The 15,471-nt window shown below is 34.6% G+C and overlaps 1 protein-coding gene across 6 annotated transcripts in view; it reads left to right on the top strand.

Moving 5' to 3' along the window:
• Window positions 1–15,227, top strand: part of LOC100252214 (bifunctional purple acid phosphatase 26) — a 28,452-nt gene extending 13,225 nt beyond the window's left edge. For all 6 annotated transcript variants that reach the window (XM_002264644.4, XM_019222999.2, XM_010658210.3 and 3 more), the window contains exons 6-10: window positions 5,437–5,575; window positions 6,693–6,913; window positions 9,662–9,783; window positions 10,000–10,161; window positions 14,885–15,227. In XM_002264644.4, the coding sequence (XP_002264680.1) occupies window positions 5,437–5,575; window positions 6,693–6,913; window positions 9,662–9,783; window positions 10,000–10,161; window positions 14,885–14,960 (720 nt within the window). In that variant the 3' untranslated portion in view covers window positions 14,961–15,227. The remainder of the gene's footprint in view (window positions 1–5,436; window positions 5,576–6,692; window positions 6,914–9,661; window positions 9,784–9,999; window positions 10,162–14,884) is intronic.
• The last annotated feature ends 244 nt before the right edge of the window (window positions 15,228–15,471 follow it).

Genomic DNA, 15,471 nt, shown 5'->3' with positions numbered 1-15,471 from the left:
TGTCAATCATTGTTTTATTGTCACAGTATAATTTTATAGGTTTCTCATAAGGAATCCTCAATTCTTCTAATAGCCTTTTCAACCAAATGACTTCACAAATTCCATGAGCAATGACCAGAAACTCAACTTTTGCTTTACTTCTAGCAACAACATTTTGTTTCTTGCTTCTCCAAGTTACCGGGTTACCTCTAACAAATAACCTGGAGTTGATCTTCCATCCTTATTATTTCTTGCTCAATTAGCATCAGTATACACCCTGATCTGCATGTGCCTCTTTTTCTTGAATAGTAATCTTTTCCCTAGGCTTTCTTTTAGATACCCAAGAACTTGATACACGATTTCAAAACATTCTTCAATAGGTGAGTGCATGCATTGGCTAACCATACTAACTGCAAACTCTATATCAGGACATGTTTATGTATTTGTTGTGGACCATTTAGAAGGAAAGGAATAGAAGGACTTTCAATGATGTTGAGCAACTCGACCAAGCTATTAAATCTACTTTTATGTGTATTTTTGTGAATTGGGTTGGGGTATATATAGAGGATCACCCATTGTCTTTGTTAGATTTTGTAGATTGATTGAATGTTAGGTAAGAAGATTTTTTTTTTTTTTTTTGGGACTCCTTACTTCTTAGCCTTTTTTGGGCTTTGTTTGTATACTTTGTGTGTACTTGTTACACCATCTTTTAGATGCTTTTTAATACTTGTCCTCTTTTTGCCTATCAAAAAAGAAAGAAAACATTTTTTACCCACCAAATGTTGATAGCATCCTTTATCCACATGTAAACTTAGCTTTGGTTGCCCTAATTTCCTATTAGGATCAATTGTTGTATCAGTTGGTTTACAAACCAACATTCTTGTTTCTCTAATCAAGTCTATAGTATATTTTTGTTGAGAAACAAATATACCACCTTGAGACTTTGCAACTTCCATACCGAGGAAACATCTCAACTAACCAAGATCTTCAATGTCAAATTCTTTAGCTAGTACTAGTATTCCCTTTAATTTCTCTAATTCCATAAGGTTATCACCTATCAAGATGGATATCATTTGCATATGCTATTAAGATGACAATCTTATTGTCACCAATGTTTGTAGAACATAGTGTGATCGGCCTGACTTTGCATATACCCAAGATTCCAAATGGACTTTGTGAAGTGATCAAATCATGCTCTTAAGGATTGCTTCAGCCCATAGAGAAATCTCTTCAATTTACACACACTTTTAGTTCTAAATAATTGCTCAAAACTAGAGGGCAAATTCATATACCCTTTCTTCAATTCTCCATTTAGAAAAGCATTCTTTACATCTAGTTGTTGTAACTTGTAATGACTAATTTAGATTGATTGCAAGTGACAATAAGACTAGGATTGTGGTCATCTTGGCAACTAGCTAAATGTCTGTTGATAATCAATGTCATAAGTTTGTGTAAAGCCCTTGGCTACTAACCTAGTTTTATACCTCTCCATCAAACCATTAGTCTTATACTTGACAGTAAATACCCACTTGCATTCTACTGGTGTCTTTGCTCTTGGCAAACTTACCAAATCCCAAGGTCCATTCATTTTAACAGCCCTCATTTCTTCCATGACTGCTTCTCATCACTTAGGAACAATTAGAGCATCCTGTACAAATTTTGGAATCTCCATAGAAGATATGTTAGTGGTAAAGGCTCTAAAGGAAATAGATAGACAAATCATGGTACAACACGTATTTAGAAATAGGTGCATGGTACAAGATCTAGTTCCTTTCCTAAGGGCAATAGGAACATCAAGGTCATTAGAAACATTAGAATTTGTATTTGAAGAGAGATTAGGTAAAATCGCACCTTCTTGGGTCCTTATGACCGGTTCTAACCCTTCGATAGTGACAAGAATATGACTTTCTAGGTTACCTTGATGATTTCTCCTTTTGTAAACACGAAGCTTAGTTTGAGGTTTTGTCTGTAGTGATTCTCTCCCTGTCAACAATTCTTCGTTGTTTGGCACAATAAAACTCGATTGAGTAGTTGAACTTGAACCTAAGTTTTTTGCCTAAACAAGGCTTGAACTAGAAGAATGTGAAAGGCTTGGACTCACATTATCATCAAATGTTGGCAAGGGTAAGGACATTTCTTGAAAACAATGTTCCTCAATCACACTTGCCCCTTGAAGAGTGTTGTTGGAAAGTAGGGTTGATTCTCAAAGAAGGTTACATCCATGCTAACAAAAATTTTCCTAGAGATAGGATTGTAACACTTATATCCTTTTTGTGTGGTTGAATATCCCACAAAAACACACTTAGTGTACAAGGATCAAACTTAGTTCTATGTTCTTTATGAATATGAACAAACATTGTACACCTAAAATTTTTTAGTGGAATTGAGGAAAATATTTTTATATGAGGTTAAACCTTAGAAAAATGATGAAGAGGGATTTCAAAACCAAGAATTTTAGTCGGCATCCTGTTAATTAGATAAGGCGCCGTGAGTACAACTTCTCCCCAAAAACTTTTATATACCCTCAATGTAAACATGATAGCTCTAGCAACCTCCATTAAGTAATGATTTTTTCTCTTTGCAATCCCATTTTGTTGTGGGGTATCGAAACAACTAGATTGTTGTATGATCCCATTTTCAAGTAGATAATCTCCAAGAAGAGAGTTACAATATTCTGATCCATTATCAATTCGAAGTATTTGAATTTGAGTTTGAAATTGCGTTTTTATCATGGCATGGAAAATTTTAAAAACCCTTTTTGCCAATGATTTTTCCTTAAACAAATAAATCCACCAAACTCTAGTGTGGTTGTCTATGAAAGTGATAAACCACCTAGTTTTAGTTAGGGTCACCATGTGTGAAGGTCCTCAAATATCAATATGCATCAATGCGAAAGGTCTAAATTCTTCATAAGGCCGTGCAGGAAAGCATATGTGATGATGTTTAAATAATTGACATACATCGTATTAAAACATTAAAGGATTTTTTTCTTAAATAGAGATGGAGACAACTATTTTAAATATGAAAAGCTGGAATGACCTAACCTACAATTCCATACCATTATTTGATGTTCAGCAGAAGAAGAAAAAACATTATTCCTTGCAACTTGAGCTTGTCTACTCTTGATGGGATCCTCAACAAGGTAATATAGTCCACCAATCTCTTTAGTACTACCAATCATCCTCCCTGAGCATAGGTCCTAAATTTCATGGTAAGATGGGAAAAATTTAACAACACAAGTCATGTCCCTTGTTAGTTTACTAATAGAAAGAAGATTGCATGAATTATTAGGGACATGAAGGACGGATTCTAAAGTCAGAATTTTTGAAATAGGGACTGAACCATTCCTTGCAGTGGATGAAAATGATCCATCGGAAATTTTGATTTTCTGGTTACCCGGACAAGGAGAATATGTAGAAAATAAGTTTGACAAGCTCATCATATGATTAAAAGCATCAGAATCTGTGATTCATGGAGCAAAATTTCCAGAATGAATTCTTAAAACACAGATTTACCTGTTTGTGCTAAAGAGCAGGATGGTAAAGAGTTAGAAGATGGAGACTGATCAAATAACCTATAGAGGTGTTCCAGCTGCTCTTTACTGAATGGAGATGTTTCAGTTATGGTTGTTGGACTCTTGGCTGCAGCATGCATGCTTTGGTCAGCTGCTCTCATGAAATCTGCCATTGTTTTTCCAATTTTGTGGCTTCCCATGCAGCTTCCAACAGGTGTCTCTTGTGTGCCATTGTTTGTTACAATGATCACACAATATCTTCCCTTTGCTCCCTGTCTTCTTTGAGTTCCCTTGACAAGCAGCAACATTGGCAGCTTTAGTTGCAGTAGAAGCAAGTGCTGAGTTCTCTATGATGGTGGTTGAAGAAGAGCCTCCCATCATGACAGATCTACGGATTTCTTCCCTTCAAACCTTAACAAACACTTCTCGGATAGAGGGTAAGGTCTCTTTAGCAAGGATTTGTCCACAAACTTCATTTAATTCTTTATTTAGCCCAACAAGGAACTCAAACACTCATTCCTTCTCCATCATCTTCTTAAAACAGACATTATGTGCAGCACATGCCCATTCAAATGCATAAAAGAGGTCTAATTCTTGTCAAAAACCTTTCAAGATGTTGTAATACTTAATCACAACTTGATCTCCTTGCTTTATATCATGGATCTTTGATTTCAACTCGAAGATTTGAGCTGAATTCTCAAGATCAGAGTAAGTTACCATAACCAATTCCCAGAGCTCTTTTGTTGTTGTTAAGAACATTCGAGTTTGACTTATCTCCTGCTCCACGGAATTCACGAACCAGAGCAAGATCATGGAGTTTTCTGAGTCCCATGTTTGAAAGCCTAGATTATCCTCTTTTGGGGTCTTTGTTGCACCAGTCAAATACCCTAGTTTCCCTTTCTCATGAATAAACAATTTAACGAACTTAGACCAACTAAGAAAATTCAGTCTATTTAGTTTATGAGTGGTGATGTGCAATGAAGGATTGTCATTGGTGCCATGAGGTGAGGCTTGAAATGGAGGTATTGATACCTGCTATGAAGAATCTCCAACATTCTCCTCCTTGTTGACTCCAGACATCAAATCCTCCTACCAGTAGCCTAATGGTTCCAGAAAAAAAAATATATATATATAGTACTTGAGACCGGAATAGAAGTATCACTTTCAGTAGGAACCTAGCTCTGATACCCTGAAAGTTCAGAGAAAAATTGTTCCTCTATATTTTTGAAGTTTAGGATTACAACATATATATAGAACTACTCTCAAGTCCATGCAAAAGGAAAAAGAATAAAAGGATACAATTGCATGAATAATCATTATCCTGAAAACAGAAAAAAAATAAAAACTAAATTAGGTGATAATTGTAAATTTAAAAACATTGATTCAGCCAATTCTATCCCCTTACTCCACTAAATCAAATCACAACATCCCATTTATAGCAACTAAATCAAATCACCCAAATATTTTTTCAGCTTATGTTTTTCCACACACTGTCGAAAGCATAAATTTAGGAATATTCAACTTGTCATCACCTTGTAAGAAATATAAAATTGTACCATCTTTATATGAAATGTCAACTGGAGCTGAGTGAAAGTAGGGGAGTGAAGTTTTCTTTGAAATTGTTCCCACCCAACAAAAATGGGTATTTCGGGAAGCATAACTGGAGAGTGCATGCTTTTGAATATTTCAAAATTTGTGAAGAGAAATTTAATTTTAAAGAAGCGATTTCCATTTTCTTTTCTTTTTTTCTCAAATCAGGGTACCAACACATGCTTTTTCCTTTCTTTTATAGTCCTAAATATAGCTCAGTGGTGAAAAAGGATTCTAATCCTAATCAACTCCGAGTAGTTGAAAACTTGGGATTAAGGCTTTACTGTATGCAATCTGTTGCTTTTGATTCTTTGAGCCTTCTAATTATATAGGTGTTTTTTTATTATCATTAGGGGGAAGTTCTTCCTTTCAAATCATATCTCTATCGATTCCCAACACCTTATGCAGCCTCCAAAAGCAGTAGCCCTCTTTGGTATGCCATCAGACGTGCATCTGCTCATATCATTGTTCTGTCCAGCTATTCTCCATTTGGTAATTTTTCATTCCCCTGTCTCTTGTTTCCTTCATACATTATATTAATCTGTAGCTCTCTTATATTCTGTTATGCTATCTATATGCCAAACGAGTTCAAGGAAATTATTTCCAGCTTTTATGATGACACCTTGTACTTGTGTGTTTCTTTTTTTTCTTTTGGTTGAAAATTTTTCTGTAAAGTAAATTATCTGGGTGTAGTAAATGAAATATTATTGTTCCGTGATCACTATAATCCTATCAAGGGATGTAAATCAACAAGTGATCAAATGAAAAGATGTAAACTGACAAGTAATCATATAAGGGGTTGTAACATCTGTTATGTGTAATTTTTTAGAGTGGGTTAGAGTGTACATTGATGTTAACTCTGTGTCCATAATAGACTTTGTTGATTTGGCTAAGCTTGAAGTAGGGGGAGGAAGTTTTTTGTTTCTCTCTTCTTTTTGCTTGCATTTTTGGTGTTCTCTGAATACATTATGCATACTTTGGTGCGCCACTTGTTTGGTCCTATTAATATATTTTTTTTCTAGAAAAAAGTATGATTGATTAAATGCAACACTTAAAATAATATGAAATTAATTCTTTCAAGATATATGTGGAATATTTTAATAGAGTTTATCAAGTGATTTTGTTCTTTGTTTTTTTTTTTTTTTTTTTTTTTTTTTGTGTATGGGACCTAACCTACAACCTTCCCATCCTGTGTTTTTTTTTACCTTCTTCTTTCTCTTTTTTGAGATATATGGAACACTACCTCCTCCCCATTCCCACCCCCATCTTTTGCCATCTAGGTGTCAGTTGAAGATACAAATTCTGCATGCTGATGTTTACAGTGTAAAATTAAGAAATAAGAATCCTGGATTGCTGTTATTTATCAAAAAAAAAAAAAATCCTGGATTGCTGTTGGTGACTACTCCAACATCCCCTGTTTTCTTGCTTAAAACCAATTATCAAACTTGCCACGATAAGTATTGGTTCTCTTCAGACTTGCACGGTTTACTTTTCTTGTTTCAGCTATTCTTATATCAGAATTTGTTGAATTGGTTCTCTTCAGACTTGCATGGTTTACTTTTCTTGTTTCAGCTATTCTTATATCAGAATTGTTGAACCTTTTCAACAGTGACATACACACCTCAATGGCTGTGGCTTGCTGAAGAATTCAAAAGGGTGAACAGGGAGAAGACACCCTGGCTTATTGTGCTTATGCATGTGCCAATCTACAATAGTAATGAAGCGCACTTCATGGAGGGTGAAAGCATGCGAGCAGCCTTTGAGAGTTGGTTCATTCTTAACAAAGTTGATATAGTCTTTGCTGGTCATGTCCATGCTTATGAAAGATCGGTATGGTTCTCCATCCCTCCTTTTTGTTTGTTTCCTTTTTTGTGGGGAAAGAATTAATAATATTCATGAAATAGACAAACCAAGTCTATGCCCTTCTGCCAAAAACGAACTTCTAGAAATACAAATCTTTGGTAGTTTTTCTGTCTTGTCTCATCCTATGGAAAATGTTCTGTTCTCTTGCCAAACAGAACATGTAAAAGAACAATCTCGATCATCCATATGAATGTCATTACCAAGGTATACTGAAGGAATATCATTGCGCTTTTATCTGTCCCCATTCTATGTACTAGGTGTGATCCTTAAAAATTATAACTTGCAAAAAATAAAATGAAGATATTTAAAAAGTGTTGAAATAAATAATTGCTCTTCATCCATTGTTATAAATCATGTATTAGCTACTGAATATATACAATTTTCAAAAAGGAAAATATGATTAAAAAAAATAAAATAAAATAATAAAAAATCAAAGGAAAAAAGAAGAATCATGAAACAAAATAAATATGTTGAGATAAAATAGGAAGAAACCAATTTCTGGTTCCCACACCCCTCAAGCTAATAAAGAGGCTAATCATAGAAAATGACCTCAAAAAGGAAAATATGATAAAAAAAAAAAAAAATTAAAGGAAAAAGAAGAATCACGAAACAAAATAAATATGTTGAGATAAAATAGTGAGAAAACAATTTCTGGTTCCCACACCTCTCAAGCTAATAAAGAGGCTAATTATAGAAAACAACCAAGAGTGAAGGATTTGAACATAATTAAACTTGGCAACTAGAGAAGTTGGTTCAAAATAATTTGATCCATGTGTCTAAGAAGTTATACTTAGTAAATTTGAAAACTTGAGGGGGGTGGGGTTGGGCTGTTGGTGAGGAGGACTATTGGGATTGGAGTGGTGAATCGGGCGATTATTACTTTTTCCACTTTTTATCAACTTTCAACATAATCAACGTATAAAGGGGCGGTTATTTTTTGTTGCTTTTTTGGCTCCCATTTTATACAATTTGTGTACTTTGGTGCGCCTTCAGTTAACACCTTTATTATATTTATTTGTTTCCCTTTTAAAAAAATAAAAAGACTTATTACAAAACCAACACCAAGTCATCACTGTCTTCTTGCTAGAATGTAAACTCTTTTGAATCTTAGATGGACATAACTCACTTGAATATTTCTCTTTTTCCTGTGCTGTCAAATAGATCTCAACAACTTTTGACACTAAAATAATATTGGTTTCATTAAGTTTAACTTTTGTAATAGAAACACCAGCTCCTACTGGCACAGCAGATGTCATAGCTATCAAAGAAAAATTCTATAGATAGAGAAGAAAGCATATGGAATTGAAAAAACTGAGGCCAGGTGATTTATGGAAGGTTTAAGGCTATGCGTATAGAGTGATTAGGGGCAACAGCTTGGTTTGGTGGTAGGAGTTACCTTAGGATTGCTCTAATACCCTTTTTCCTAGTGGAAAATGTGGTAAAAAAGACTAATGGGGAAAGGAAAAGTACAAACCAAAATAAATATGTCATGTTGCCATCAGTAAGAGAGAAAAAAATGGGGAGAAAAATATTTTTGGTTTCAAGAAAAGAAATAAAAAAAAATTGTACATCGAAAATGTATAGTCCTACAAATTACTAATTGTTATTAATGCTTTTTCTCTTTACTCTCAGGATTGTTTTGATTTTAGCATATGTGATGTGCCTTCATCTAAATTATTATATTGGTCATGACAGCTCCAAATAGTACCTTCAATTGGTCACAATTTTGTGTCCTCAAATTTCTGGACCATTAGAAAATGTATTGCCAACACTTTTGACCACTATTTTTTGTTCTCAACTAATTTTGGACCTTCTGTCAAATACTAAAAGAAAAGAAATCTTGTGAATTAATATGGTTGATGTGATTTTAGGGCTTCAGATCATATCAGTTTCTTTGGGTTTCACCCTCTTATATACATGCATATTATTTATAGTTGTGCGGTTTTTAATTAAATTTTTGGTATTTAAGGCCTTTCATGATTAGTGTATCGGAATATAAGGACTCCTAAAGAAGGTCCAACCATGGGGTGATTAAAGCTTCAGACAATGACAGTCTCTGTTAAAAGACTCCTAAACTCACAAAATACTCTAATGTAGAATGAAATGGATACATTGGTTAGATACAAAGTTAGAAACTGTGAGAGTGCTGGCATTTATCGGGAAATTCTGAAATGAGAGCCCTATAATTTGGCATTTAAACATAGGCATGCTTATCATAGTTTGGGAAAATTTTTTGACCCTTCTTTTGTTGTTGTTGCTGTTGTTTAAGAAACTCATCTAAACTCAACAAAGCTTCTCTGATTCTCAAATATTTTTATTTTGGTAGAAACTTTTAAAAATTCAATAAATATATGAATCTGACAGATCAACCAAAAATTGAATCTTTTCCTTTTTCACCACTCATTTTTTTAATTCTAATTGATGCCAAAATGTGAGATCATTTGGCATCTAGTGATGAATCATTGAGGGTCTCATTTTGGGGTCTTAAAATTTAGAGACCTTGCATCAAAGAGTTTGGGGAAAAATTATGTATGCTATTTTCATTAATGGAAAAAACCCATTCTCTATAACAAATTCAAAATTTGAAACATGGCTGTTTTGAACTAGTTGATATTGAATGTACTAGATGTCAAGCACATAATACTACAAATTGTCCTCTTCAGTTCTATCTTTGGCTAAGAATGGATCTTAGTAAGAAGAATTTTTTTTCCACAGTATCGGATCTCAAATATACACTACAGTGTTTCTAGTGGTGACCCCTACCCTGTCCCAGATGAATCTGCCCCTGTTTATATAACTGTTGGCGATGGAGGAAATCAGGAAGGTCTAGCTGGAAGGTGAGCTAAACTGCATGGTTGAAAGCACACTCATGATTTTAGTTTTCTAATGCTAGAACAGTAAGTAAATTAGGAAGGGCATCCATCACTTTACCTAACAGGTATTCTTGATGAAGGGCTAAAAGGAATGAGTTCCTTCTGCCAATATCTATGTGAAATTCACAATTCTTTTCCACAGCAGTGTCATGTTTAACAATTCTTTCATTGGTTTTGTAGGTTTAGAGACCCACAACCTGATTATTCTGCTTTCCGGGAAGCCAGTTATGGGCATTCCACATTGGAAATAAAAAACAGGACACATGCATTCTACCGCTGGAACCGGAATAGTGATGGGAAACAAGTTTCAACTGACTCATTTGTATTGCACAATCAGTACTGGTGAGTTCTTTTTTTGCTTATTTTGCATATCACTTAATACTGAGCCAAGACACCGAGATTGATGTGCCTCGAAACCCTTCGAGTCAGTGACGATACTGCAATTTTGAACCATGGTTAGAGGGGGCGGTTGGAATCCTTGTTTTTCTAAGCCTTTCAATGATTGGAAGGTGGAAATTATGGAGTGGTTCTGATGGGGAAAAGCCTTTTAAAGTTTATTCAAGGAGGAAAGGGAAGACCCAAGTAAACTTTAAGTAGGATTAATATTAATTAGAATTGAATTAGGATTGGTAGTTGTTGGAGTCTAATTAGGATTAGTTAGTTGAGTTATAATATAATTAGAATTTGAGTTATAATAGGTTATTAGATTCCTAGTAGACTTTGAATGTTATAATTAGAATTAGAATCATAATAGGTTGTTAGAGTCTTAGTAGACTTTGGATTTCTTAAAGAAACTTATAAATAGGCTAATCAATGTAAATCAAAGGGATGATTGATATTAATAATATTATATTTTCTTTCATTGCAAAGTTGCAACCCTCAATAGTGAGACTCCATTGATTTTCTTCTAAGTGAAACTCCTAGAAGGCCTTACTGAGACCCTAAGGTTTTCCATCTTTTCTTCATTGTTTCTTTTTTCTTTCTATTTCTTATCTTATAAATTTCTTTATCATAAAATTTATTTTTTGTTTTTCTCCTTACACCCTAAAAATAAAACCCTAGTCCACCTACCCTTGAGTGTAGGCAACCATCCTAGGGTTGTCCTACGTCAAGTTCCTTTTGAGAATTCAAGGAAAGAGGGTGACTAGAGATGTGGAGGATAGGGTGCTTTGGGAAAAGTCAAAGAGTGGGAAGTTTTCTGTCAAGTCCCTCTATGTAGCCTTAGAGTTAACAGGTTCAGTCCCTTTTCCGATGAGTAGTATTTCAAGATCCTATGCTCCTCCTCCTAAGGTTGATTTTTTGCTTGGGAGGCGATGTGGGAGAAGACCTTAATTTTGGGTCAAGTTAAGAGGAGGGGTTGGTCCTTAGCAAACAAATGTTTTCTTTGTCATATTGAAGAAGAATCCATTGACCACATTCTAGTTCATTATGTAAAGGCTAGGGTTCTTTGGCAGTTGCTTTTGGCTCTCTTCGATGTGTCTTGGCTCTTTCCTCCTACGGTTAGAGAGACTCTACTTGGTTGGCATGGCTTGTTTGTGGGCAAAAAGTGAAAAGAGGCTTGGAAGATAGCTCCTTTATGCATCTTTTGAACAATTTAGAAGGAAAGAAACAAACTTGCTTTTGAGAATGAGGAGTTTTTGATCCAAAGGCTAAAAAACTCTTTTATTTGTATTTTTTGGTCTTGGACAAAGCCATTTTTAGATGACTGGCATTTATCTTTAATCAGTTTTTTTTGATTGGGCTCTAGGAGAGGGCAGGTGTTGTTTTTTGCTAACCCTCTTTGCTTTTGGTTTTGCCTTTAGCTGTTCGTTGTATACTTCCTGTATCTTTTGGGACACCATTTGGGCCCCCTTTCTTTATATATCCACACTTTTGTTTTTACTTATCAAAAAAATATTGACAAAAGACCTATCAAGTTTCATATTTTATGCAATCTTAGACAAGCTGCAAATGCAAAATATCTTTGCACCAGCTTGAGGGGGAGTATTAGAAGATTAGCTTAAATATTTCCTGCCATATTTTTTCCTTTCTTGTGAAAATTGACCCAAATTTTCTATACCAAGAAATCTAGGTAAATTCCATATAGGTTAAAAATCATATTGCTTAATTTAAGAGATCTCTTGTCAACCCTTTTTTGTATACATATATCTTGTAAATCAGAATGTGATAAGATATATGACAGATTATCCTGTTTTGTTTCAACCTTTCTATTAGATGGTAGACCTAATCCATAAGACCTTGGTGTAAAATATCATCTACATGAAAATTAACATCTATGCATGAAGGCTCATTCAAACTATAGGTTTTCTATTGGGAAGAGAAGACCTATTCTATTTTTTGGAATCAAAAAGGGGAAAAAACATTAGGGTTGAATTTTTCAGGTTGACATTAAGTATGTCTTCCATGCGAGGAGTGAATCTCAAAAGTAGGGGAGGTTCCTGGTTCAATTCCATATAAAAAGATTTAAAAAAAATGAAAATAAAGAGAGTGACCTTAGAAATTATTGCTGGAGAAAGATCTAGGCATGTAAACAACCCAAGGAATTTGTGGGTGGAGTAGTTCCTTATATCCGAATCTTCCATGTTGTGTCTATTTGCTCAACCTTGATAGACAATAGTTTCAAAGTGGAGAGTATTAGCAGAGATCGGGGCTTCTGATGATGTCTTCATGGATGACTTCAAGGTGTGAGGAAGGGAAGGAAGAGGGGTTATGATCTCATATATTCTATTTTCTGACAATTCTCTTAGTTTTTGTGAGGTTAGCGGTTATTAACTGTTATATTTGAGGTGTTAAGATGGGGGCTTCTGTGTTTTGGAGTTGTTTCAAGCTTAGAAATAAATTTGGAGAATAGTGGGCTTATTCCAATGAAATCTAGAGGAGGGAGCACAATTGGCCTTGACTTTTAGATGTCGAATGGGTTGACTTTCTTAATATTTGGGTTTGTTTGAAAGCCTCTTTCAAGAGTTATGCGGTTTGGGATGTGGTAGAAGGGAAATTTGGGTTGCAATAAAGGAGAAATTTAATAAAAGAATGGCTTCTTGGAAGGAAAACTACCTTTCAAAGGGTGGTAGGTTAGGTTCACTTTGTTGAAAAAGCACAGTTTGTATCCTTCCAAGTTACTTGATGTCCTCCTTCATGATTCTAAGAAAACCACAGATGAGATTGGAGAGAATTCTGTGAGAGTTTTTGTGGTGTAGCAATCCTCCTAATGCTAAGATCCATTTGATTAGGTGGGATCTATGCTGTTCCAATTAGATGGAGGATGGCTAGCACTAAGAAGTCTTCCACTGCTGAGTGAGGCATTGCTTGGAAAATGTTCACAGAAATTTTCTTGTGAACAAGGTAGTCTATGGACGAGAATCATGGAAGGGGGCTGGGGAGGCTTATGATTGTAGACTTTTAAATACCGTAAGTAGGGGTTGGGGAGATTTTCAAGTGAAGACTGGCATTTCCATTGCTAATGGTCAATTAACAAAATTTTGGATAGATGAGTGGTGTTGGGAGACAAAGCTAAAGGATTGCATTCTGACTTTGTTTGCTATAACAATCCATAGAGATGCTTGGGTTGTGTATTATTGGGATGATGGAAAAGGGACAAAGCCTGGTTAGCATCCAAGATTTTGCGGAAGCCTGTTTGATTACGAGTTTGAGATGGTGGAGGAACTTTTGTACTTCTTGAGCAGGATGCCTGTTGGAGTCGAGTTAAGTGTGGAAAGATTCCAAAGATGGTGTTTTTCTAATTAAGTCCTATGAAAAATGTCTTTATCTTGAAGTTTCCTTACCTTCCCTGCTAAGGACATTTATGCTTCTTTGCATGAGAGGCGACTTGGGGAAAAATTTTAACAATTGACCATCTAATGAAAAGAGAAAAGACTTTGGTAAACAAGTGTTGCTTATGCAAAAATCAACGAGAATCAATTGACCATATTCTCATCAATTGTGAGTTGTTTTAGAACCTTTAGTCTCTGGTTTTTTGTTTATTGGGTGCTATGGCAAAACAGTTGGTATCAAGGTTTGGAGAGTACTAGGAGACGAAGAAGATGGGGGTACTTTTGACCTTTCGTAATTATTTTTATTAAAAAAAAAAAAAGGCTGATATAGAGAGAGGTTTGGTGAGTGTGGTAACATTTCTTCTATACAGGATTTCATATAACAACTTGGCCAGTCCATTTTTATTTGAGGCAATATCTTACAATATAAATAAGATACATGATACAAGAATATGATAATACAAATAGTTTTAACTATGTTTTATTGTTCTTAAGAAAAATCAAATTGAAGTTTATTCTTAAATTAATTATTATATTAATTTTTTTAAATATACTTTAAGATTAGAAATATTTCCATAAACATAAAATGGAGGGAAAGATAAAATAATCTTTTATATGAAATACTACATTTTTGTTGTCAAAGAATATTGGGGAGTTGACATTTGAATAATTTGAATGTTGACATTAAAATAATGCCATGGGTGAAGAAAAACTTGTTTTTTAAATATTAGTTTTCCTTCTTTTTATTTTTTTGGTGAAGAAGGAATGATGACAAACATAGATTTGGAGATGACAGACAAAAATCTGCATCAATAAAACATACAAATATATGTGCCTAGTCAGGAACTAAAAATCATATCCAAAAATGTAAAAAGCTTGTTTTTCTGGATTTTGTGATGAACATATGCATTAAACTCACATTTTTGTGTTAAATTAAACTTTTCAAAACTTTAGTCTTCAATGTTTTGACATGGTATGATATAATTTAATTCTTTAAATCTTATTATCTTTCACAAAATCTTATTGTCTGTCAGATATTACTTTATATCTTATTATCTAATGCATATTTCATAATGTAAAAAAACTTCTGATACAAGAAAAGGAAAATAGGAAAACAATACGTTTTACGACTTACGACTCTGACAGTAGGTGGTGTTTTGGTTGTTATACCTCTGGATACTAGGGTTTTCAAAAAGGAGCCTTCTTATCATATTGTGATAGACTGATAGATGCAGATACTCATCATAGGATTTTCATAATGAAGTAATTTCTGTACCATGATTTTGTTCATGCAGGGCAAGTAAGCTGGGAAGCAGGAAACTGAAGAAGCATAGACTTGGGGATCTGATTGGCTGGACTGCTCCTTATTAACTGGATTCATGCACCTTGGGTTGTAGCTCGATATGGTTTCCTACCTGCAGTGATGGGAAATTGATTTGCTGAAAATAGTTTGGATTGCAACCCTGTATATAAACACACTTACAACCTTCCTTAGCCATTAATTTCAGGCTATTTCTGGAACTAATAATTTCCTTTGGAGAGTGAGTTACAACTTTGCTCCTTTGAGTTATTTTCATCATTGTTGACTGGTAAAATTCAATATTCCATGTTGAAACAAGTAGACATTGAAACTGCCAACAGATACCTAGCCATTTTCAGCAGTTAAATGTCTGCTTGAACCAAATGTGACGAGCGTGCATAAGGTTACAAAGTAGAAGACCCTTATTCCAACTAAAGCCTAAATGTGATCAGTACGCCTAAAGTCACAAAATAAGGAGAGACTAGATTAGAAGTAGAAAAGTACCCTGCAAGCGCCCCCTGGACTTAAAATATTGTACAAATATGGTAGACTACCCGGTTGGTTGGAGGGTGATACAGATTC

Source organism: Vitis vinifera, chromosome 11, assembly GCF_030704535.1.
Source record: "Vitis vinifera cultivar Pinot Noir 40024 chromosome 11, ASM3070453v1".
Taxonomy (NCBI): Eukaryota; Viridiplantae; Streptophyta; class Magnoliopsida; order Vitales; family Vitaceae; genus Vitis; species Vitis vinifera.
This window is presented reverse-complemented; position numbering and strand designations above follow the sequence as displayed.